The following is a 24,178-nucleotide window of genomic DNA, read 5'->3' as shown; positions in this document are numbered from 1 at the left end:
TGCCTTCTGAATGAGTCTTATTGCTAGTGCCCCAAGTGAAAGTGCAGTATCTACTGCCTCAAAAAATCATGATGGGTTACTGCACAGTATCATAGACAAGGGACAACTGCAATAAAACACAGAGTAATCAAAAATTCAATTAAGTCTAGCTTTGTGCAAAGCAGTGGGAATAAATATCAATATTGTGGTATTTTCTTTCACCTGGTTCTTGGGCATATTGTGTTCATATATTAAAACATACAATGAGATGTTTTTTTGTTTTTAATTAATAAGCTGCAATAGGAGAAAGTGAGGCTCTTCTTTCAGCTGCTCTCTTCATGGGTCACCACAGCAGATCATCTGCGTCCATCTCACCCTATCCCTAACATCTTCTTTGGTTCATACCAACCCTCTCCATGTGCTCCTTCACTACATCTATGGACCTCCTCTGTGGTCTTCCTCGTTTCTTCCTGCCTGGCAGCTCCATCTTCAACATCCTTTGTCCAGTGTATCTATTATCCCTCCTCTGCACATGTCCAAACCATCTCAGCATTTCCTCTCTGTCCTCATCTCCAAACCACTCAACCTCAGGTGCGTCTCTGATATAGTCATTTCTAATCCTGAAAACCTTCAACTCTGCCACCTCCAGCTTGGCCTCTTTTCTTCAGTACCATCTCCAAAAATCAATTGTTCTGTCATCCATTCCACCCTGCCTGCATTCTCTGCATTCTAAAGATTATAAATTGTGACCATGTTAAAAAAAACCCAAACTTTTGGTTTTACCTGAGCACTGCAGCTGTGAGAGAATTAGAGCCCCCTCAAACTGGTGGCTGACCATCTTCAGATTTGGTTTTACACAGCGGATGAAACTTGAACCCTGTTCAAACAAAGCTTAATCAGGAAAATCTGATCTGACTCAGCATGGTACTACAATATGCCATCTTTGTAATTGGCAACTAAAAACACATGCACTTTGTGTGTACAGTAGTTCTGTTATAATTCTTTTTTTCTTTTCCTAAAAGGTGATGCATTTTTTGATTCTGAGAAAGAAGCTTGAAAAGGTTTCTAGAAAATATGCAGTGAAATTGAGATGTCAATTTTACTTACAGTGCTACGCAGCTTCTCCAGCAGCAGGTTCAGTTGGGTCTGTGTATTTAAGCAGACAAAATGAAATGTTTATTTTTTAATTTGAATATTTGTGGTAAAGGTAGGCAAAAAAAGTCCTGGAGAACACATAAAGGGTGGGGAGCAGTTATAGTTAGTCATGCAAGCACAAAAACACACTAAATATTGTATATCTCTTTCATGTAAAGAGACCAATTATTATGACAAATACAATTTATCTACAACATCTTTCTAAAATGTTAATAACACATTTTCTCTCCACATAATACATTCTAGCTGTTTATCTCTTTGTAACACTCACACACAGACACACACACAGTCCCTGTGCATGAATCCATGTCTGGTGAAAAAGCGGTGATGACAAAAAAAGCTATATTAGTAATACAGAAACTCAGAGACTTTGAAAAGATGGTGTGATGATGTAAAGGTTTGAAATGGTGCACAAACACTTTTTATTCATTGAAAAAGACATCCCAACACATGGAGCTGGGAGATAAATCATGAGCAGCCTTGTATTACTTTGGTCTCTGTGATACGTAAGAAATGCACTTGAAAGTTGTGTACTTTCACTTCTGTGTGAAAGCCTGAGTGTCTCATCTCTTCTTTCTTTCTTTTATTTCTTTCCCTGCTTTCTAACTCCTCTCTAGTATACCTCAAGCTGACTTTATCCAGCTTTATCCACCAAGGAAGGATTTCTCAGAGGAAAGAATTGGAAGACTGGAGGAAATCTAAGAGGGGGACCCTAAATAAAGGAAAGGAAACAGGGATGGGAAAAAGAGTGGAAAGGAGAAAAGCCACAGGAAAGGCCTGGATATTAGAGTTGGTTGAATAGATAGTGATAATTGCATTTTCACTTTTAAACTTTTAAACAGCACATATGTTAAAGCAAGAAAATAAGATTCAAATTGTAAACCTACACAGTGGAACTGTGGAAAAATTCCTGGACACGCAAACGTCAAAATTAAGATGTTTGATCTTTCATTTGAACCACATACTGTACAATACACAAAATATTGTAGCATCTTAGTGTTTAGCGTGTGTCCAGGGACGACTTCTAACAATCAAAGACTACCTTTAACAGTCACTCTGACCTTGAACTTGTTCCCAACGCTGATGAAGCTGAGCTTGCCCGCCTTCTGTTTGGAGTCCTTGGTGGTGCTGGAGTTCTCAAACAGCTCTCGAACAAATTTGTCTTTTGATTCACAAACTAAGCTTTCCAAGGACATGTGGAGGGCATCATTATTCTTCTCCACAAACCGAGTCTGAGAGCACACACAGACAAATCCATACATGTACATTCACGGGAGCCCTTTATACATATTAACAGATTCCAAAACCAAATAAAGAATGTGTCAATGAAATTGAATTAACTTATTGTTGTAACTTTTTTAATAGGACAAAATTGTGTTATCAAATCACTGTGATCGTTGTAGTTTAGCCTCTGTGTCCCACCACACTGAATTTTAAATCAGTCAGGAGGTGATTGAAGTGCAGACTTTCAGTTTTAATTCAAGGGGTGCAGCAAAAGTATTACATTAACTGTTTAGAAATTATAGCCTTTTTTTGTTGTTTTTTTTTTGTTTTTTTGCCCCAAATGTTTGGAAGCTCAAAATGCAAACTAGCATATCTTGAAATACAATGACTTTTTTATCCTTTGAAGTCTTGAACCCACTGACATCACCAAATGTTGTTTCCTCCCTTGAGCTGTTCTGCCAGGCCTTTACAGCATCCACGTTTAGCTGCTGCTTGTTTGTTGGTGTCTTCAGTTTTGTCTTCAGTAAATGAAAATGATTGCCCTGTTGGGTTGCTCACCGAAGAACATATAACTTATTTGCCTTGAGAAACTCTTGAGTTTCTTTTGCAGCTTGTTTTAGGTCACTATCCATGTGAACTGTGAAGTGCTGTTTAATCAGTTTTGCAACATTTAGTTGAAACTGAGCAGAGAGGACAGCCCTGTACACATCACAATTCATCCTGCTGCTTCTATCAGCAGTCACATCATCACTAAATTATAGTGACCGAGTTCTACTGGCAGCCATGAATGCCCATGCCACATAACACTGCCTCGAGCAAGTTTGACAGATAATGTGGTATGCTTCAGATCATGAGTGCTTCCTTTCCTTCTCCGTATGTTTCTCTTCCCATCATTCTGGTGCAAGTTGATCATCTGTTCAAAGAATTTTCCAGAACTGTGCAGGTTCTTTTAGATGTTTTCTGGGAAAGTCTAATCTGGCCTTCCTGTTCTTGAGTGTAAACAGTGGTTTGCACCTTGTTGTAAACCCTCTGTATTTCCATTCATGAAAGTGTCACTTGTTTGTAGACCTTTGACTTTCTTTAGTGTTCTTGACTTGGTTAGATGCTGTGACGTTGTTTTTCTTAACCATGGAAATAATTCAGCCATCATGCACTTTAGTTGTCCTCTGTGGTCTTTCAGGCCTTTTGGTATTGTTCAATGGGCAGTGCGTTCCTTTTCTTTCAGAATGTACCAGACTGTTGATTTGGCCACTATCTCTCTGATAGGTATATTCTGGTTTGGCTTAGTGATGGCCTCGGCACTTGCACAGACATCTCTTTTGGACCTCATATTTGAATAGCTAACAAATGCACGTTCAACACTTGGAATTGCCTCCAGGTCTTTTATCTGTATATTTTGCTATGGAATAACAAGGGAACAGGTCTCATCAATTACTTTTGAGCCTCTGAAAAAGGGGAACTGTGTATCAAAATAGCTGAAATTCCTAAGCAGTTGCTGCAATACTTCTGATAAATCCCTTGAATTAGAGATGAAAGTCTGCACTTCAATCACATCTTGATTGCTGGATTTAAAATCCACTATGGTGGTGCAAAGAGATAAAATTACAAAAAAAAAAGTGTAAATTTCCACATACTTATGGACCTTATGTATAAATAGAGGTGAAAAATATTTTAATATTGGATTTTGTCAATACATCTCAGCCCCAGTAGCTTTATGTAATAATAAGTTTAAACAATTACTGTTTCATAGCAGACAGCTCCAGCAAAGTGCCTGATGATAAAGCCCTCGTCATCCCGGAGATTCCTGTGAATGGTCAACTTTGACTTTCTGGGAACCTAAGATGGAGAGGATGAAAGCAAATCACACAGTGCTAAAACGCATATATATTGATTTCACTCTAAGCCCATCCATCCTTATGTCTAAAGTACAATTTTATTTGTCCACACCACTACTGTACAGAGTGTTCAGAGCTAGTCTGGAGACTGAAACTTTCGCTCTTATCTTCTTTATCTTTATCATTATGTAACACGGCTTAGATGAGAGATTTTTAAATGCCAAATTTCTGTTTAGCTTTACAGGCCTCGAAAAATAAATTTTTCTTCAAAAAAGGACTAACTTGCATTGGATTAATAAATGAACGTTATTTAAAGAGCCCATGAACACTGTAGAACATAAATATTCAAGCATTTAGATTAACTTCTTCACTCTATTAAATGTATAGAACAGTCTTTTAATTGAGTAGTAACTCTCCCCTCTGTAGAGCGTGGCCACAACCAGCCTCCTCTTATCTTAAGCCTGAATTGGTGTCAAGGCTACATTTTTAAAAGGATTTCATGCTTGCAGAAATGAAGGCGTAGTGACAAACAATTGCGGCAAAGACAGCGACAGAGGGAGGGAGTAGGATTGTGCGTCATTCACAAACTGCTGTAACAAACAGGAAGCATAAGAATGATCACAATGATAAAACCAATGCGCAGTTACATGTTCCTAGTGTAACAAAGAATGGAATACACAAAGAAATAGCAGAATAACGGAGAAAAAGCAAAGAAAGAAGGCAAAAGAGAATAATAAACAGGGAAAGGATGGGGATGGAGGGAGAAGTCTGACCGTCAGTCTGAAGTGGTCTTTATGCTTGCTGTGAACAGCCACTGCAAAGTGTTGGTCGCTGGGCTGCGGAAGACGGTTCTCCTCATCCAAAATGTCCAGGATTCCCATCAGCTTTGCTTCCACTAGATCTGGAAAAGCCAGATATCTACTCATCAGCCACAGTATTGTGATTAATATTAAGCCCTGCTCTACAGAGGAATTTTGTAAATAATAATCCCTGAATTTCTAATATCCTTACAAGCACTGAAAATAATTTGTCTTAACACCTCAAAGCAAGTATCCATTCATCCATGAGTTTCAAATGCTTTTAGAAGCAATAAAGACCATTCACTCAGAATAACTTGGGACTCACAAAAGACATTATGATACAAGTTAGAAAATCACTAAATGTTCTGTTTTTCAATCTAGATTTATTGGAAATTTCCACTGCTTTTCATTTCTAGAGATGAATATTCAAAGCACAAAATATGTTCGTCAGGATACTCATTTAGCCAGATATCTGAATTATTCATTTGACATCCTGTGTTTGGAAAATAATCTAATGGCCAAGGACCTCTGAAAAAAAAAATTTGCATGAACAAGCACCTGTGCATAAATCCTGAAGATTGATGAGTGAATTAATGGCCAACCCAAACGGTCATTTGCAAGTCATAAATGTTATTCACGGCTGTCAGTTAACCTCGCCCCTGAATAATCACAGCCTTTGAAATACAAATCAAACTCTTCACATTGATACACTGACTACTTCATCCCATTAATTCGAGGATTCGTCGGAGGACGTTCATTCGAGCAACAACAACAACAAGGGGGCTATCATTTCGCCGGCTTCTCATAGCACAATAGAGGCCATGAAACCCACAAATACTCATCGCGCTCGCTCCCTTCAGACACACGGATGTGCCAGCTCTGAGGATAATGAGAAGTCGGTATTTTTGTCCCCGTGACAGGTGTATTTTTGCTGCCCTGACGTGAAGCCCAGAGGAATGACCCAAATTAATGTCATGTGGGTGAGCCGATGTTACACTTGAACTAACCTCGGTACATTTGTGGTGTGTGGGCTCTACAGACAGTCACATCAATCTCGGTACATTTTGCATTTTGCAGCGCAAGTTCTCAAAGGCAAGACTTTACAGTTATGATGCCCCAGAGTGTCAGTCCATCGACCTCTTTTCACTTACGATCACCATCCAAGGTACACACCAGGTGACAAATTAAAGGGGAAAAAAAAACAACATAAAGTGTCTTAGTAAGGTTTGCTTCTTGGCATTGATTCTGCGAGTCACTGGAGGGACGGTACACCATTCTTCCAAAAAATATTCCCTCATTTGGTGTTGTTGTTAGAAATGCTTCATCATAGGATAAAGTTCACCTTGCAACAACATCTTTGTACTGTTTCTGGCAGTCACCCTTTCCTGTAAGGGAACAAATGGATCTAAAACCTGTCATCAAAATGTCCCCACAGCTTAACAGAGCCACCATGTCCCTTCACAGTAGGGGTTGAGCTTTCAAGTTTTTCCTTGCTGGTCTGTAGATATTGTTACACATCCACTTACACACATATAGGTTTGATTTTGGTCATTTGAAAGCAGCTGAAGTCAGCCATTTTATCAGTTTCATGAGGAGATGTGCTCAAAGGAAAGAAACTGGCATAGACTTACCTATGCAGTCCTGGTTGTCAACATAATGCACTTCATTCACGCCCAGCCCTTCCTTTTGATAGAGCTCTTGCTCCTGTAAAAACATGACCCGATATTTGATTGAAAACAACACTTGAAACTATTTTATAAAATTTCATTTAGATTTTTTGAGTGGCCTTATAACATTGTCCACGCCACCCCCCCACCCACACACACACTCCAACCCCCCAAAAAACCCAACAACAAATAGAAACATCAAACCAACAACATGCGATTCAAGTAATGAGAAAGAGGCCAGAATTGTGGCACATTAATTGGAGACCTTGGAAGAGAACAACGTTAAGAGATCACAGGAGAGAAACACGCCTTATCGAGTCCCTTGAGAAATTAGTATTCTAATGAGAGACTGCATTAGAGAGATTTGGGGGGAGGATAAAAGTGAGAAAACAGAGAACGAAACAAAAGAAAAGCTTAGCATGCCAACAACTTCCACCTGCCTCATGAAAGAGTCAGTAAGTTTGGCTTATCAGTGACATGATATGGCAGGTTTCCCAGGATAAAGAAGTAAACCAGCCCAAATCACCTTAATTCACCCAGGGCTCACCCACCTCCTTGAGAATACGCTCATTGAAGAATTGCTGCAGCTTCTCATTGCAGTAATTGATACAGAACTGCTCGAAGCTGTTATGCTCAAAATACTCTGAGAAGAAATAAACAGAAGAAACAGAAAACATAGCTTTTAATTAATTAATTAAGAAAAAAAAAAATTGTAAAGCTTGTTTTAATCGTAATTTGTTTATGTCGAGTGGCAAAAGAAAAGGCCCTGGTGTGTGTGTGTGTGTGTGTGTGTGTGAATATAGTATTTCAATTGAAACTGCTGCACAGATAAAGACAGTCATCAGAAAAAAGGAAACCTAGACAGGAGCAAATTACATTAAATTTTGAATTTTTTTGGATAAACTTTGTATTGAACACTATCTGTAAATATTACCAAAACCAGCAATGTCCAACACTCCAATGAAGTTAGAGGAGGTCTCAAAAGGGAAGCACTGGTTCACTCGTTTGACCACGTGATCGAACAGACGGCTGTACACTGCCTTGGCCAGAGCATCGCGGGCATTGTTTGCTTGCTCCACCTTTAGAGGCACCCTGGAGAGAGACACAAAGTGGGGCATTGACACACAGTCCAAAACTGGGACATACTTGTGTCTTATTAAACCTCCCTCTTTTATTTTTTGATAATTAAACCCAGTTATCATGTGGCAGAAAAAGTTTTGTGGTGGTGATGTGACACTTTTTGCTGCACAGTTCCATTCCAGCTTCTGTTTCACCTTATTCTTAAAAAATGAGGGTTTCTGGGCCAAAGACAAAGTATTAAAATTAAAACCTGAACCTTGAACTTAAACTTTTGCTTTAAATATTTAAACAGGTGACTGATGACAAAGTGCAGCTCCACAGTGGCCAGGAGTTCAACTCGGCAGTCCCAGCTGGAAAGAAGATTAATTTAAAATAAAGAGGTCTCACTTTTGCTGTATCTTTGCCCACTATTTTCTTTTGATATTCAGCACACCAAGCCCTCCAAAAAGCCCTGGTCCATTACAAACAGTAATAGCCCACCTATACTAAGGTAGGCTATTCAGCCAGAGTGCCAGGAACTTAAATGCAGTAAAAATACATGAGATCCTTACAATTTATCTCAGTGACAGGCATTTTTATCTGGTGCAATGTTTCATGCACACACCAGTGCATTCGCCGCCCCCTCTGTTATCCTCAACCTCACAGAGGCAGGGTGGATTTGTCTGAGGCTTAATGACAAAGCCCCCTCCCTACCCCCTTATCTCCACCTGCTCCCTTGACACCCAGGCTTGTACTGTACTGCAGCCATGCTCCCCTCCCTGCCTCCTCAGATACAGACTGCATTATTTATGTGGAGAAAATACTTCCAGGCCAGGCCAGCATCTGGCCCTCCTGAAATATTAATCTACCAAACCTGGCCCCACCACTCCAACACCACATCATCACAAAAATTACACAAAAGTAGGGCCAATGCCATATTCTACTCTGAACATGCTCTCTTTGACCTGACAGAAATCACAAATCATGCAGAAGTAGTTTAAATAGATAAAATACATTTGTGTCACTCTTATAATCAAATAGAGAAGATGCATAAGATGTAACTGACTTAGTAGTTATATTAATTACAACAAGCTTTGTTCAGTGCCAGGATTAAGTAGAGCAAAATCTGCCTAACCACTGTCCATGTCTTATTTAAATTCTAGTCTGGTAGTATACTCTGACCAAGATTATTTTTTCTGCAGTATATGTCTTCAGTAAGTTCAGTGAGGTCAGACTGGCTGTTTGACAGTTAACAGTGACTGTGGTTTCCTAGAAAAAACGAGCGTTATCTCGAAACAAACATTTTCAAAAGAAGATCAAAGCTGTCCCGTTCTTCTTACTTGATAACTGTTCCTTTGGCGCCCCCTGCTGTAGTGAGCATGATCCTTGTTGTGAGGCTGACGCGCAGGTCATCCTGATCCAGGCCCAACAGATCAGCGCAATACTGAAGAGTCTGGTTTGACTGATTCTTTAGGACACAACCACCTAAAGCAAATAACAGCACACATAAGCATTAAAAAGCACAGCAAGCTGTGGTTCTGCTGCAAGACACTTCTTCTCTATGTCACCATACTCCCTGCTAACTGGAAATATTAAGACTTAAATTTCAGAGATTTATCAGAGGTTTTGTTCATTTTTTAGTACAGCTGAATACATACAGTCAAGTTTTTGGAACCAAACTAAGTCAGGTAGTATAAACTCAATTCCAAAGAAATTGGGACCCTGTGCAAAGCATATGCAAAAACAGAATGCAATGATATGCAAATCTCAGGGCATATTTTATTCACAATAAAACATATCAAATGTTTAAACTGAGGCAATGTACCATTCTGAGAAAAATATCAGTTCATTTAGAAACACGTCTCAAAAAAGTTGAGACAGTAACAAAAGGCTGGAAAAGTACGCAGAATTAAAAAGAAACATTTTATAACTAATTAGGTTCCTCCAAAGTAAAGATGGGCAGAGGTTCACCAGTCTGCAAAAAACTGCATCTAAAAATTATGGAACTATTTCAAAATAATGTTCCAGCAGATACAGTGAGGAGCGCAGCCATTCGGGAGGGGCTCAATGTAGAGCCGCTGCTCCTCCACATGGAAAACGAGCCAGTTGAGGTGGTTCGGGCATTTGACTAGGATGCCTCCTGGGCGCCTCTTGTGTGAGGTGTTCTGGGCATGTCCTACTGTGAGAAGGCCCCGGGGCAGACTCAGGACAAGCTGGAGAGATTATATCTCTTGGCTGGCCTGGGAAGGCCTTGAGGGTCCCTCCAGATGAGCTGGTGGAGGTGGCTGGAGAGAGGGAGGCCTGGGCTTCTCTGCTTAGGCTGCTGCCCCTGCCACCCAGCCCGGGATAAGCGGAAGAAAATGGATGGATGGATGTTCCTCAACCTTAAATTGCAAAGAATTTAACTATCTCATCATGTATAAACATTATATTATCAAAATATTCAGAGAATCTGGAGAAATCTCTGTGCACAAGGGACAAGGCCAAAAAGCAATACTGGATGCCCATGATCTTCAGGCCCTCAGGGAGCACTGGATTAAAAAATAGGCCTGATTCAGTCATTGCTTGGACTCAGGAACACACACAGAAATCACAGTCTGTGAACACAGTTCTTTGTGCCATCCACAAATGAAGGTTAAAGCTCTGTTATCCAAAGAAAAAGCCACATGTGAACATGATCCAGAAATGCTGCTATTTTCTCTGTGCCAAAGTTCATTTAAAATGGACTGAGGTAAGTAGAAAACTGTTCTGTGGTCAGACAAATTAAAATTTGAAATTATTTTTGGAAAACATGGACACTGCATCTTCTGGTCTAAAGAGGAGAGATCTGCAGTCCAGATCTTTCACCAATTAAAACCATTTGGCTCATCATGAAAAAAAAAAAATGAAGACCCAGAACTGCTGAGCAGCTAGAATCCTCTATCAGACAAAAATGAGACAACATTCCTCTCCCAAAAGTCCAGCAGCTGCTCTCCTCAGTTCTCACATGTTTATGGACTGTTGTTAAATGAAGAGCAGCTGCTGCACAGCGGTAAACATGGCCCTTTTTTGAAATGTATTGCTGCCATCAAGTTCTAAATGAACTCATATTTTTCATGAAATAGTAAAACGTCTGAATTTAAACATATTTACTTCTTTTACTGTGAATAAAATATGGCTTTATGAGATTTGCAAATCATTGCATTCTGTTTTTATTTACATTTTACACAGCATCCCAACTTTTTTGGTATTTGGTTTATAGTAGCACCTTGCATGAATAAGTGGTCTAACAAGCAGTTTGTGTTAGTGAGAACTATAATGCGGTGAGGGAGAAACTGGGCCTCCAGAAGAGTTTGACAGTATACTTACTTACTCCACAGAGACTTTAATTATAGACACAGAAGGAGAAGGAATGAGCAAAAAATAAATAAAACGAGAGCTTGTAGTTACTGAGGTAACAGATGGTCTTTTTCATCAACACTTCAGACTAATCTGTGGTGATACTTTTCTTAAAACTCCACATTTAATAAGAAAACTATTGGATTCCATGTGCTACAATTTAATGAAAAAGTAAATTGATATTGATTTGTTTTGCTCATTACTATGGGCTGCTTATTAAGTTAATGGCATATTTTGAAATGTAAAAAATCCTGTGAAGTAGAGGAAATAGAAAAGCATTAAAAAAATGGATGATGCTGGTGGTTTGCGTGAACAGTGAGAGCTACTGTGACTGACAAGATAAACAAGAACATTAAACAAACAAAAAAAAGCTACAGCTAAAAAGATGTTGCATCATCAAAATGACAAATCCTGAAAAAATAAATAAATAAACTGTATCTAACCTGAAGAGCTCCCTGTTTCTTCAAAACCAATGTTGCCCAGATGCAGAACACCAGAGACAACCCTGAACAGGTCCAGCTTCTCAGTGTCATTCAAACCAATCTTCTTCATGGCCTCGCACATCCTGTTAAAGTCACCGTGGTCATCAAGAAGAGGGTCCTTCAGAGCACCCATCTTTACATGCTGCAAAAGACACAAGAGTTAGAAACCATAAACTGACAGGCAATGTTTAAAACATCAGTTCAAATCAAGATTTACTCAGACATAATGACATAATAATTTGTGAATGGAATCTATGTTCTAGAAGTTTCATTAAATTATTGTTATGCAATGAGTAAATCTGATTTAGAACTGAACTAGACCCAAGAGCCCCCACTAAATGGAAAGTCAGACATGTGTGAGGTGATACAGACCAAACCAAAGCATTTTAGAATAGTATGTTAAAAGACCCTTCACCAGCAGCACACAGGAAGCAGACCATCCTTTGAAACCAGGGCTGCTGTGCTACAGTAGGTTTGTCTCATGTTTTAACAACTGAATAAAGCAGAAAACCCAGGAATACAGTGTGAAACATTCGTGAAGTAGAACTTATTAGAAATCACTAAGAATAAAAACTGGAGATTATTTGCAAAGTAATAATTAACAAAGGCTGCACAGTTATGACTAAATTTGGAGTCCTGATTATACTGTATAATATAAGAAACACAGGCTGAGTGGTGGGAACAGAATGTTTTTCATTTTTCACGTTTTATTAAGATTAATTTTAAAAATCCTTCAAAATAAAATCTTGATTGTACTACTTTGGAAAACATACAGTAATTATGCTGCCCTGCACTGTATGACTGGCAGAAGTGTTTATTTGCTTCTATTTAAGCACCACCTGCACCAAAGCAAATCCAAAACAGGCATGCACGTGCAGAGAAGAGGAAGCATGCACTCATGTTTCCTGTTGGAACTACAGACAGCAGCATGTAAAACCAGACAGTGTCAGTTTAGGAAACCTATAGGAAAAAGAGCAGGAAGCACACATCCCTGAACAGAAAAGAAACATCACCTTATTGTCCTACAATCATACAGAGACATGTGGTGGGAACAAACAAATATACAATGATTTAATTAGCAACATATTAGTGACACAAACTTTTCCTTACAACCACAGAGCTCACTCGACTTTCATCATTCAAATAGTAACATTGCAGATTTTGTACAAACTACTGCAAACATGTAAATAACATATTACTGCACAAGTTTGGAGCCACCCCTCATTTCTTTCTATTTAGTTTCCAAGGAGCCTTACTTTTTTGTAATTTTCTAAATTGGTGTTGAGAAATAGTTCTCCAGATTTTCTGAAGGTCTTTCAGAGTTTGTATTTTTTCTTTGCTGCTTTTCACTCATTTTCAGTTTAGTCCTTGTACCTGACCCTTGTCAGGGGGATGTTTTTTTGTTATTATGCCACGTATTACTAACCAATAAATCATTCAAGCATGAAAAAAGGCACATAACTCAAGGGATGAACCAGAATTGTGTCTACACATAACAGACAACTTATCAAAAAAATCTATTTTAAATTGTATATTTAAGCACTTTGTTACTAGCAGCTTGTTGCAAAAACACATAGTTTGTTCACATTTCTTCAGTTGAACCTGTACAAAATACCAAAGATAACACAGACTGGCAGACATCAAACAGAATTTTTGCACCAACAAGGTGATTCCCAAAGAGATGTTAGCCAAAGATTTGGCATATCTTGGCACAGCGTGCATTATGTCCTTAAAAAAAAAAATTGAGGGCTCTGGATCTGCTGCATCTATCTGCAGCAGATGAACAATATCTGAAAGTCATGTCCTTTAGAAATAGGAAAAATTCCAGCAAAGACCTGACACAGGACCTGAGAGATGGAACTGGCCCTTCAGTTGATTCATCTACTGTTCAGTGAAGCCTCATCAGAAATGGTCTCAGTGGAAGGGTGGCTGTCAAGAACATATTGTTAAGGAAGGGAAACAGGAAGAAAAGGCTGAGATATGCCAAAGTACACAAGAACTGGACTGAAAATCAGTGGCAGCAGGCCATATGGAGTGATGCATCCAAAGTTGAAACAGTTTATTTTCAAATGTTATCAATATGCATGGAGGAGGTCAGGAGAGAGATACCACAGTGAGTGTCTACAGCCATCTGTAAAACATGGTGGAGGCTCTGTTGTAGTTTGGGGCTGCATTTCAGCCAGCGGTCCTGCTGATGTGATCAAAATTGACAGAATTATGAATGCAGAAAAGTACCATCACATAATTTAAAAGTGTCTGATTGGCAGCAGTTAAATTTTTCAGCATGACAACACACTGCCAATGCAGTAAAAGCACGCCTGGATAGAAGAACATACAATGGAACACTATCAGTCATGGATTGGCCTCCACAGAGCCCGGTCCTCAACGTTACTGAAGCAGTGTGGGATCAACTCGATAGAGAACAGAACAAAAGGCAGCCAATATCCAAAGAAGAGCTTCTGGATGTCCTTCAAGAAGAATTATTCCTGAAGACTACTTAAAAACAAGAAAGCTGCCTCAGAGAGTTCAGGTGAAGAATGAAGACAGTCATATCGACTTTCAAGCTTGTTAGAAATGCATTGTAACAGAACTGAAATCTGTTTTTGCCTTATATATAGCTTTTCTATTTATATTAGCACGTATCAATAAATCACTTGATCCATTTCCCAAAATAAAAAAAAAAGTAAAGCAAAGTATAAAGAAATGAGAGGTGGCTGGAGACTTTTGCACTAATCTAATAACATATAAAAGCCTTTAAATAAAAGATTTAGTGTGATTTCAATGAAATGTTATTTAAAAACTATACATTTTCTCATTAAGCTTTTGTATATTACTGTCTCATTTTGAATATCATAAATAGCATTTCATCCTACTAAACAAGAAGTGAAATGAACATGTATAATTAGTCCCTAAGAGACCAGCATGTCACACCTCTAATTCTTCCATGATATAAATTAGTATCTCTTCAACAATGAGATCTTTTTTCATGTTATTTATAATTCATAAAATTCACATATCTTGGCATAAAATATTGCTATGAACCAATTCCTGCATATCATTTTGCCCTGGCAGGTTACTTTCTTGGATACAATCTAGGATTTGTTTTTAGCATTTCTCATCATTGTAGAAACACAATATATATCTATCTATAAAGAAAAATCTCAAAGGTGTTCCATTAAAATATGTTGTATGCTGATGTTTGTTTCTTATCATAAAAGTACTTTAAGCTTAAGTTAAAAAAAATGTTTTGGGCTAGAAGGATTAAGCCAGGACAGGACAGGACATTACCTCTGGACTCTTGCGATTCTGCATGATTTGTTTGTCAGAGTCCTTACTGGCAAAATATCTGGTGCATCCTCGGTTCAGGTACTGCGACAAAAAAAAAAAAAAAAAACAACTTAGAAACATTTTAACATAATTAGTACTTTGGTAAATTCAATTTACTCCTGGTGGCAAATCTACTGAGGATGTTTATATTGATTTTCATCACTGAAAAGATTTACTCTGCTGTCTCCAAGTATTGCTCCACAGCTGACTAGTAGTGGATTGTATGAAGTAATTGCTTCTGTTGATGCGAGTGTTGCCTCAGGGACTTGATATAATGATAAACATCTAAGGAAACAGCTTGAGATGCTTGTTGTTCTGTTAAGCATTGTTTTGTAGAGTATTCAGAGCAAAATAAAAGCCATGGTAAACACTTCGATACTCTCTGACTTACAGTAGCCCCTACTGAGCTGATAATTGCATTATGTTATTGTGGGGCTTTTGATCTCACTTGGAAGGATATCTTGGATTTGGAAAAAGACAACGCTAAAATACCCTCATGTGACATCTAACGGACTTCCACAGAAATGCCAACCCATGTGAAATATCACCAAAATGATCATAAAGTCAATTTAATTAAATAATAATAATAATAACACAAGTTTTCAGTTGGTAAATGCAACTAATTTCATATTAATTTAACCTGTCTTGACTCACTGACCCTGAAACTGTCTGGAGAGTCAAGATGTAATTTCTTCTTTAGGTCTTCAGATGCTCCGGCACATAGCCTGTAGAAGATGTGGTAGTTCCTCTCGTCATTACTTTGCATGCAAATCCTTGACTTCTCTAACAAGTAATGGGAGACGAATCCACCCACAACTGCATTCTGGTGGCACAAGGGAAGAATCTAATCTTCAGTGCAAGTTTTAAAATTCATGAAACGCAAATGAATAGAACAAACTAGAGCTTAATCAGTCACATTCCTTACCTTGCTGTTGAAGTGGATTTCTACGAACTTCCCAAATCGACTGCTGTTATTGTTTCGGACTGTTTTTGCATTTCCAAAGGCCTCGAGAAGGGGATTTGCTGAGGTTTGTAAATGAGGAAAAATATACTCAAGATCACCCTATCTACTAAAAAGTTGATACGTTTTTAATTTGTTCATATATTACCTTCTACAATTCTCTCATCAATGTCTTGACCGCTTCCATATGATGTGGTCAAATATCTGTAAAGTTTAAAAGACAACAAAACAATAAACATAATTGACATAGTTTAAGAATTAAAGCAGCAGCTTTCCCTTTAAAGCTGCTGGTAACACTTTATAAAATAACATCAATAAGAAATGGCAAATTGATAGTTAGTGTTACCAATCAGCTATGGATGCCAAATCTACGGCTGCAGTAACAACAATAAAGCACCCCATCTTGACTGCCACTAAGCAACAATGAGTGGGTCAAGTGAAGTCATTCCCAACAGGATACAGAAAGGAAGTTCTGCAAGTGTGAGTAGATATACTTTTGCCAGTGGCAGATTGCATCAAGATTAATCTGGCACTGTTCATCTGTGGGAGATGTGGAAGATATTACCAATGGCGCTACATTTGAATTTAATACAGAAGCCACTGAACAGTGACAGTGTTGTAGTGTGACGATAAACAAATATGTGGTATAGCGCTCGGGGTATTTTAACTAGTCCCTTGTGTGTTTTATCATTTTTCATAGACGTATATTTTAAAATATTTTTGAGTGTGTATTCATTTCTTTCAGACTCACTGGGTGAAAATACCCCTTGATGGATTACTGAAGTATTTTGAACTAAACTAAAGTAATTCTTGAATCTTAAATTCACCCAAACCAGAGAGGAAAGGTTCAAAGGTGAAGGAAAGATTGGGATAGGATATAAAATTATTCATATGGACTCGTACCTGAGAACAAACTTGGTGTTTTCAGTCTTTCCTGCACCAGATTCACCTGAAACTATGATGGACTGGCTCATCTTTAAAACCTTCATGTCTCTGTAGGCTTTGTCCGCTAGAGCAATACATAAACCAAACATATACACACATAAATAAACAAGTAAATAAAATAATGGCAAAATCATGGCATAATGAAAGACAATAACTTAAAGTGTAGCTTTCAAGTTTAAAGTGGTTGAAAATTTGAGTGCACGTCATTATTATACTGTGTGCATTTTAATTACTTATATATGATGTTTCCCCCTTATTTAACACTGATAAGCAGGTGTGAGCCCTCACCTATAGCATAGACATGAGGTGGCAGAGTGCCCAGCGACTTCCCCTGGTATGACTTGATCGCATCTGGGCCGTACAGTTTTGGTATGTCAAAGTAGGGATTAACGGCTATCAAGATATTCGCCACATAAGTCTGTGAAAGAAAGAAATACAAGCATGATTAAGGTCTCTGCATTTGAATGAGTTACTAGACATTAAAAATAAATGTATATTATTAACCAATAAAAGAAAAAAGAGGTGACACCCCACTGAAGGCTGCTGAAATACACTTTATATTGTTTCCATTCTTATTTTCTTATTTTTCTCATCTACCAGCTGTCCCTTATTTCCTAAGTTAGTGACTGAGGTCAGGATTGGGCTTGCCTGTCTGTCCATTTTCTAGCTTCCCTTCACTCTTTTCCACCTGGTGCTATTCCCCTTTGGGAAACAAGAAAATTGATCCTTTCTTTTTTTTTACACTCAACCCTGTCACTCTATCTCCTTGTGATGCAACATATGTCACATAAAAGACAGCTGTATTATTACTTGTGCTAGGGCAGCTTAGTATAGATGGTAATAAGAACATACATAGATGTGGTCTTTATTGTACCGCACTCTAACATTGTTGAGAAGAGTGGCTTCATTCAAGTACATTAGGGAACCTGCAAACAGATCGGTTAAACATAATTAACATTTTATTTGTAACAATATGATGAACAGACATTATTCCAGTACAGACTTACAGTTGTCATCTACATGCTTGTTGACATCATCCTCAGCAGGGAAGACTTGGTTCATCGGAGCGAGAAAAGTCTAAAACATGAACAGTTTCACTTATTGCGACATTTACATAATGTCATTTCCAGGACAGACAGGCATGTGGCACTGTCTTTACTTATTCCTGCCAACATTACACACTAGATTAATTGTTGTTTACTTCTTGCTGTTTGGAGAGCTTATGACACAAAACAAATGTTTACTAGAATCCTTAAACATCATAAACAGCTAAGCAAGCATGAATAAACATGAAACATTTACCATGCTTAAAGATCACAGTAATGATGTTTGGTGTGACATGTTCTCAGGCTAAATTAGTTACTGATATTCTCACTCTATTGTTTATGAGTCTGAGTTCATGGAAATAAATTCAATGGAACAAGTCGGCTGTGAGAGAAACAAGGGGAGACATGGTAGGATAATGAATAATTTGGTGGGAGAGCAACAGGATCTGAACACCTGACTGGGTAAGTGAGTGGGGTGCAGCTGGCAGAGATGATGGTAGATCTCTTTGCAGTAACCAATGAACTCACCACCATCATTTACTGATGCAAAAATTAGGCTGGCATCAAAAATGTGTTTCTATTCCATTCAGTATACATCAAATCTATCTTTTTCTTTATATGCACTTAATGTCCACTACACACTGACTATATAAATACAACTGCTTGTCAGTGTGAGAGTGCTCCGTCTTGTGCTATGATGCATGGTTTATTGCCAATAATTGCCAGCAAGCGTAACGAGAATGTACTTTGTGTGCCCGCTAACAGAACTTGGCACAAACTGGTCATCCACAATAAAAACCACGTGAAAAGTGTCTAACCAATAAAACTGACAGAGAAAAATAGGCAGCGGTCCCTGCAGAAAGCTGAGGCTCTAATGAGTTCAGCAGAGCAGTAAAAAAACAACAACAAAAAAAAAACAACAGTCAATTGGTCTTTCTTTTACTCTGTGCAAGGGAGTTAAAGTCTTGTAAGAAGGCATAAACTGATGCTGATCATAAAGTTTTGACCTTCTAGTGCATTTTTGTTATTGTTATCACCTCTAATGGCAGTTGGCTATGCAGAATATGACACGGCACATTTATAATATCCAGATACTCAATTTGCATGGAAGAAAAAAAAAAAACTTGTGAGAGATTTACAAACATGGTTTTATCTTTAGGACACAAAATTGAGATGCTTTATCTCAAGACAAAAAAAATAAATAAACAACAAACAATTAATAAAAAAGGACTTTTGGTTTTAAACACGATGACAATCACAGTGTCACGACTTTGGCATGGGATATAGAACACAGCTAATATTCTTGTTAGCAATAACACCTCTACTTTTGCAAACATGCAAATGATCCTGAGGACACTTGTTGACTAACTTCCTAACCATCATAACTGCTGTTTGATAGACCTCTGCCTGCTATCACAACCCATGTCTCATAGCATGACTGGGCTACACAGTAACTTAAAACAAGGGCAGAAGCAGCTGCTACTGTACAGGTCTGCTGTAAACAGTAGAGGCCGGCTTGCCGGGGATACATGATGTCTCAGGTGTAGCAGGTGGCCTTTACCTCTTAATGAGCAGCTCTCCCTCCTAGCAACACTATCAGCACACCTGCCGCTGCCCTTTATTTATTCATGTCTCATGTACATGTGGTCTCTCATGTTTCTCACATTCTACACATTGTTGTGCTAACGCCTGAAATCACACTCATAAATAAAATTACAGAATTTTTCATTTTTAACACACTACTTTAAAATTCCTTATTAAGCATTCACTTGGAATCATTTTACAAATTAAAAATAATGGTTTGTGCTCGTGTGTTTTCATATGTAACTTGTGTGACGACCGACCTTGCCCTTTTGGTTCAGTGGCTCTATGGTGAGCGCGTCGGCTCCTATGTCAATGATTGTGCCCAGCTGGAACCCGTCAGTGGGATGGGGTGCCCACACTGGCTTCCCATCCTCCATGGCTTACTTCCAGTCAGCACAGGCACACAACTCTGCAAAGGAGAGAAGCAAAAAGAGGAAGAAGAACATGTGTAAATTAAAATAAATATGTAAAGCACTGTTTTGCATTTTACTTTAAGCAAACAGAGTCTGACTCTAGGTTTATGGCCACATAAAATGTACTACACATAGTCCACACAACTGTAAAACAGAAGTTGATATCCCTATCGCTAATATTATGACAGAACTTAACTCACCTGTGTGGGTAGGTTCTCAGTATTGCCGTGACATTTTTGTTTACCGTCGAAGCTTTATTTGCATGGAATTTGCCAGCATCGCCATTTTATTATAAACACTAGCTTTTACTTGACATGAAGACTGTATAAGGTAGAGAGCAGCTAGGCATACCAACTGTATGAAAAAATAAAAAAATTTCCAAGCATGAATTCATGATCAAACTGATCTAGTGGCATTCTTCAGCCACTTGTATTATGTGACAGGGACCTGACCATTTGCTGGTGCCTGCTCCTCTCTTCATTACCCTGTTATTCCTCCACCTGATCTTGTGAGAGAGGATTTCTAAGGAGTTGTCTCCTGCAATCATTAGTGAAGACAACACTACCCTATGTGACCCCACGTGTCCATCAGGGGAAATGACCCAGTTTGGAAGTGTGCTAGGGTTCAGTGGTGTCCCAGTTAAGAAGCTAAATAGCCACTATAGCCACTGGTTAATAGCTTGTGGGGTGTAAAGTGCAGTACTTTATTTTTCAACAACAATTTGAATGTTCTGCTGACTGGTTATTTTAAGAACCATTAGATTTGCCAAAATTGCTTTATGCATGAAGCTGAGTAAGGTTATCCTGTAATAAATAACAGCACTTAGACCCTGGCAGATTCAGACTATCACCAAGTGGATAACTTCTGTCTGAATCTGTTGACACAATTAATGCATCTTCACTCAAATGAAAATAATCCATCGTTCACCTGAGTTAATCCTACAACCAGAGTTCCTCAAAGCAAAAGTGCCGACATTACGCTTGAGCATCCAATAAGCTTCAGGGTGTGTGGTCAAATGTCAAAGACGATAGCTTAATGAAACTGCTGATACAGCCGTCAACGACTCAAAGTTCAGCAGGTAAATAAACTCAGCATTAAGATCGATCCAACCTAAGTATCAATCGCTTTTTCTTTTCTGTCTTGTTTAGACCTATAGAAAGAAATCATCAGCAATATTCTTGCATTATTAAACCCTTTTCATGTGATAATGTGAACATTTCTGACACTTCCATTACTTCCATGTCCCAGATAACAGTTACTGAAACTAGTGATGTCTTTGTGTCTGTTTAGTTACTCCTTCTTAAATGATTATAGCAATGAAAGTATTTGCTCTTTCATTGCTATAATCATTTACATTTACTCCTTTATTACCAAGCGTCCCATCAGGTCAGTACACCTACATCTGGGAGGTGGATGACATCAACTTCTAAACACAGCTGCAGTGGTGGGGAAGGTACGTTTTGTAATACATGGTTCAAATGATACTAAAATACACAGAAACTCACTGTCTGGCTATGTCTAATAGAGTGTATATTTCTCTATATATTTTTTTTTAATAATTTGCTGCCAAAGAAAGTGAAAGCCAGTGAAGACAAATGTATGTTTTTATCTGAATTTACTGTTATGTGGCCGATCTATTTATAGAGCAATACTCGACTAGCTACAATAGCTGTCTGTGCCCCAAGTAGGCCATCAGACAAGCAAGGGAAAGAGTCTACATATCAAAGGAGAAACATGTCATCAAGGCCAAAACTGGAGCAAAAAGAACTCAAACAACCCACTGAGGCAAACTTCATGGCTACTCCTAAATGTAATCGTCTGGATTCATAACAGCACAGGGGTGCATAGAGGAAGGTTTACAAACGAGATAGATAGATAGATAGATAGATAGATAGATAGATAGATAGATAGATAGATAGATAGATAGATAGATAGATAGATAGATGCACTCTCTCAGGAGCTATTGGTACAGCACATTATTTGAAAGAAAGTCACTGGAGGTACAGTATATACAAATGCAAAAACCTCAAAACACTGAGCTTGCTGGGTGCAACAAGTGAGAAGGCCCTGACTTTCAGAAACTTAGGCAGTATCTATACTGTAGCACTCACTACCACATACTAATTTGCAGCAACAACTGCCTGCTTATCAATTCCTCTTATCAATCACATTCTAACATAAGCAGGGGAAAAATGCAGCAGAAGAAAGGATGATGCCATGACATTCCCAGTCTATTATCTCTAACCTTCAAGTGTGAGATCAAGGCTATGGAGTGATCCTCAAGACTGTTTTTGTTAGATGACTGATAACCACATAACTATCCCACACTGCCCTACTTCACTTCAAGCTGAATTCCAGTTTGTTCGCACAGGAAATAAACTCAGTTGAATGCTACATGACCACCAAAAGCTTAAACAATTACACACATTAGGCTATAATGGAAATAATTTGGATACTGCAAAATCACAATAAAACGAACTGTTGTTTGTCCCAGCCATCTATGCTAGCTACAAATCAAGTTCCATTCACTAGACATCTGACTTCTTAACATCCAGCACTGCATAGTGTACTAAAGTTCTTGTGCTATTTTCAAAATAACCCTCCAAACTGTCTGCATCCTTGGCTGCTCTCAACAAAACTGAGACCAGTTCCTCACGAGTAACTTTGACTCTGCAGCCTTAAATCCTCTTAGTATCTGACCCTAATCCAGACAGAGAGGTGAGACGCTTGAAGTGAGATCTAAACCTCACAAATAAAAGTCAGCGAACAGGTTTGAGACAACGCAAATCAGAAATCAGAAGGGTGTCGCATGTCCAGTTAAACACAGAGATCCATACAGTGCAGAGAGGAGGAAATATGAACCCACACATACACATATTTACACTCCCACACAAATGGCCACTGTTTGAGAGCTAAAGCAGCAAGCACTGAAACACTCCTCGTGTTTCCTGCCTCCTGTTTCCGGTTTTCTCTCAGGGAAGGGAGGTATGGAAAAAGCATTGGACGATGATTACCGAGCAACAGGATGAAAGATGCACACACTAACAGAGGTTACAAGAAAAGCAATTTAGGTTAATTGGTGTGTCTAAATTTCGCTGAAAAAAATGGCATGTTAGAGAAAGAAACTGTAAAAATTAATAAATGAAAAGAAAGAATCCTGTGAGGACACTCATCATGTCCAGGAGAAACTTATAGGGCAAAATTTCCTGATATCAGTCTAGCAGAAAAGAGGCAGTGTGCTAAAGTGTCAGATGTCATGATTAGTCGACACAAACTTATAATAAGGTTTTCATAATTAAGATGAACCCAAATAAGTTCTTGGAACTAAGCACTTTACAATAAGCCACGACTACTGCACAAAACACCAAACACTACACCCATGCAAGTAAGTCAAAAGTATAGGTGTAGAGAGAAGGCCACAGAAAACACAGTTACTGTTAAAATTAGACGAAGTACTTCAAGATAATTGTGACATTGGGGAAAAAAATGTAACAGGTAGACAAAACAGCCACTTACAACTGAAGTCTTTCAGGCAGTCAGAATTACGTTCACGGCGACAGTAATAAGTTTTATGCTCCTCACACGGGTGTACGTCTGTAACACTGTTTCTTCTCAGTGTTTCTTCCTGCAGCGGGACAGGACGGATGAGGTAGCAGCAGGCTGTCTGGGTGACAGGCTACCCTCGCGCTCCGGTGAACACCGCTGACGTCACTCTCGCTGTGAACCACTGAAGGTGCGTTAAAGTGTCGCTCGTATCATCCTGTGTCCAGCAGGTTTTTTTTTTTTTGTTTTGTTTTGTGTGTGTATGTGTGTGTATGTGTGTGTGTGTGTGTGTGTGTGTGTGTGTGTGTGTGTGTGGGGGGGGGGGGGGGTATGTTTTATTCTAATCCCCAACATTGGAAAAGAACAAATCAAAATATGGAGAACATATCAAAATATAAGCTATTTCAGTTAGATTACTTAATACGCTTATATTTTTAAAGTTTTGCCATCAATGTGTTGAAACGTGTGACTGAGATGAAAAAAGTTAGAGTTACAGGTTTCAACCATGTCACCACATGGGGGTTTGAGAAATTTAAATATGCAGTGTTTGAATGTGGGCTATCTTATTTCACTAACTGGTATTTGTCTGTCATCCTTTTAAAAATGACAGAGGATAAGCAGAGAGCACACGGCTGCGAAAAAAAGACTGCAAATGTTGCCTTGCGATTCATGAATATTTGAGAGGCAGGTAATCTGAAACTTTTGGGGGGATTTTTGAAGGAGATATCCAATCCACAATTGAAACACAGGCTGCCACTGGGTTTGTAAATCTAATTAGGA

The 24,178-nt window shown here is 38.6% G+C and overlaps 1 protein-coding gene across 1 annotated transcript in view; it reads right to left on the bottom strand.

The window, feature by feature from the left end:
* Positions 1 to 23,529, bottom strand: part of myo6b (myosin VIb) — a 40,623-nt gene extending 17,094 nt beyond the window's left edge. Inside the window, exons 1-21 of the mRNA XM_030718589.1 lie at positions 23,372 to 23,529; positions 19,703 to 19,851; positions 17,820 to 17,889; positions 17,665 to 17,738; positions 17,101 to 17,230; positions 16,771 to 16,876; positions 16,016 to 16,071; positions 15,832 to 15,929; positions 15,565 to 15,729; positions 14,868 to 14,948; positions 12,593 to 12,601; positions 11,541 to 11,721; positions 9,060 to 9,204; positions 7,595 to 7,752; positions 7,212 to 7,303; positions 6,625 to 6,697; positions 4,967 to 5,094; positions 4,099 to 4,194; positions 2,196 to 2,366; positions 1,087 to 1,125; positions 763 to 856 (exon numbers count right to left, since the gene is read on the bottom strand). Coding sequence (XP_030574449.1) covers positions 763 to 856; positions 1,087 to 1,125; positions 2,196 to 2,366; positions 4,099 to 4,194; positions 4,967 to 5,094; positions 6,625 to 6,697; positions 7,212 to 7,303; positions 7,595 to 7,752; positions 9,060 to 9,204; positions 11,541 to 11,721; positions 12,593 to 12,601; positions 14,868 to 14,948; positions 15,565 to 15,729; positions 15,832 to 15,929; positions 16,016 to 16,071; positions 16,771 to 16,876; positions 17,101 to 17,230; positions 17,665 to 17,738; positions 17,820 to 17,889; positions 19,703 to 19,819 — 2,083 coding nt within the window. The 5' untranslated portion in view covers positions 19,820 to 19,851; positions 23,372 to 23,529. The remainder of the gene's footprint in view (positions 1 to 762; positions 857 to 1,086; positions 1,126 to 2,195; positions 2,367 to 4,098; positions 4,195 to 4,966; positions 5,095 to 6,624; positions 6,698 to 7,211; positions 7,304 to 7,594; positions 7,753 to 9,059; positions 9,205 to 11,540; positions 11,722 to 12,592; positions 12,602 to 14,867; positions 14,949 to 15,564; positions 15,730 to 15,831; positions 15,930 to 16,015; positions 16,072 to 16,770; positions 16,877 to 17,100; positions 17,231 to 17,664; positions 17,739 to 17,819; positions 17,890 to 19,702; positions 19,852 to 23,371) is intronic.
* Between the last annotated feature and the right edge of the window lie 649 nt (positions 23,530 to 24,178).

Source organism: Archocentrus centrarchus, chromosome 22 (genome assembly GCF_007364275.1).
Source record: "Archocentrus centrarchus isolate MPI-CPG fArcCen1 chromosome 22, fArcCen1, whole genome shotgun sequence".
Taxonomy (NCBI): Eukaryota; Metazoa; Chordata; class Actinopteri; order Cichliformes; family Cichlidae; genus Archocentrus; species Archocentrus centrarchus.
Note: the sequence above shows the minus strand (reverse complement) of the source record. Positions and strands in the feature narration are given on the sequence as shown.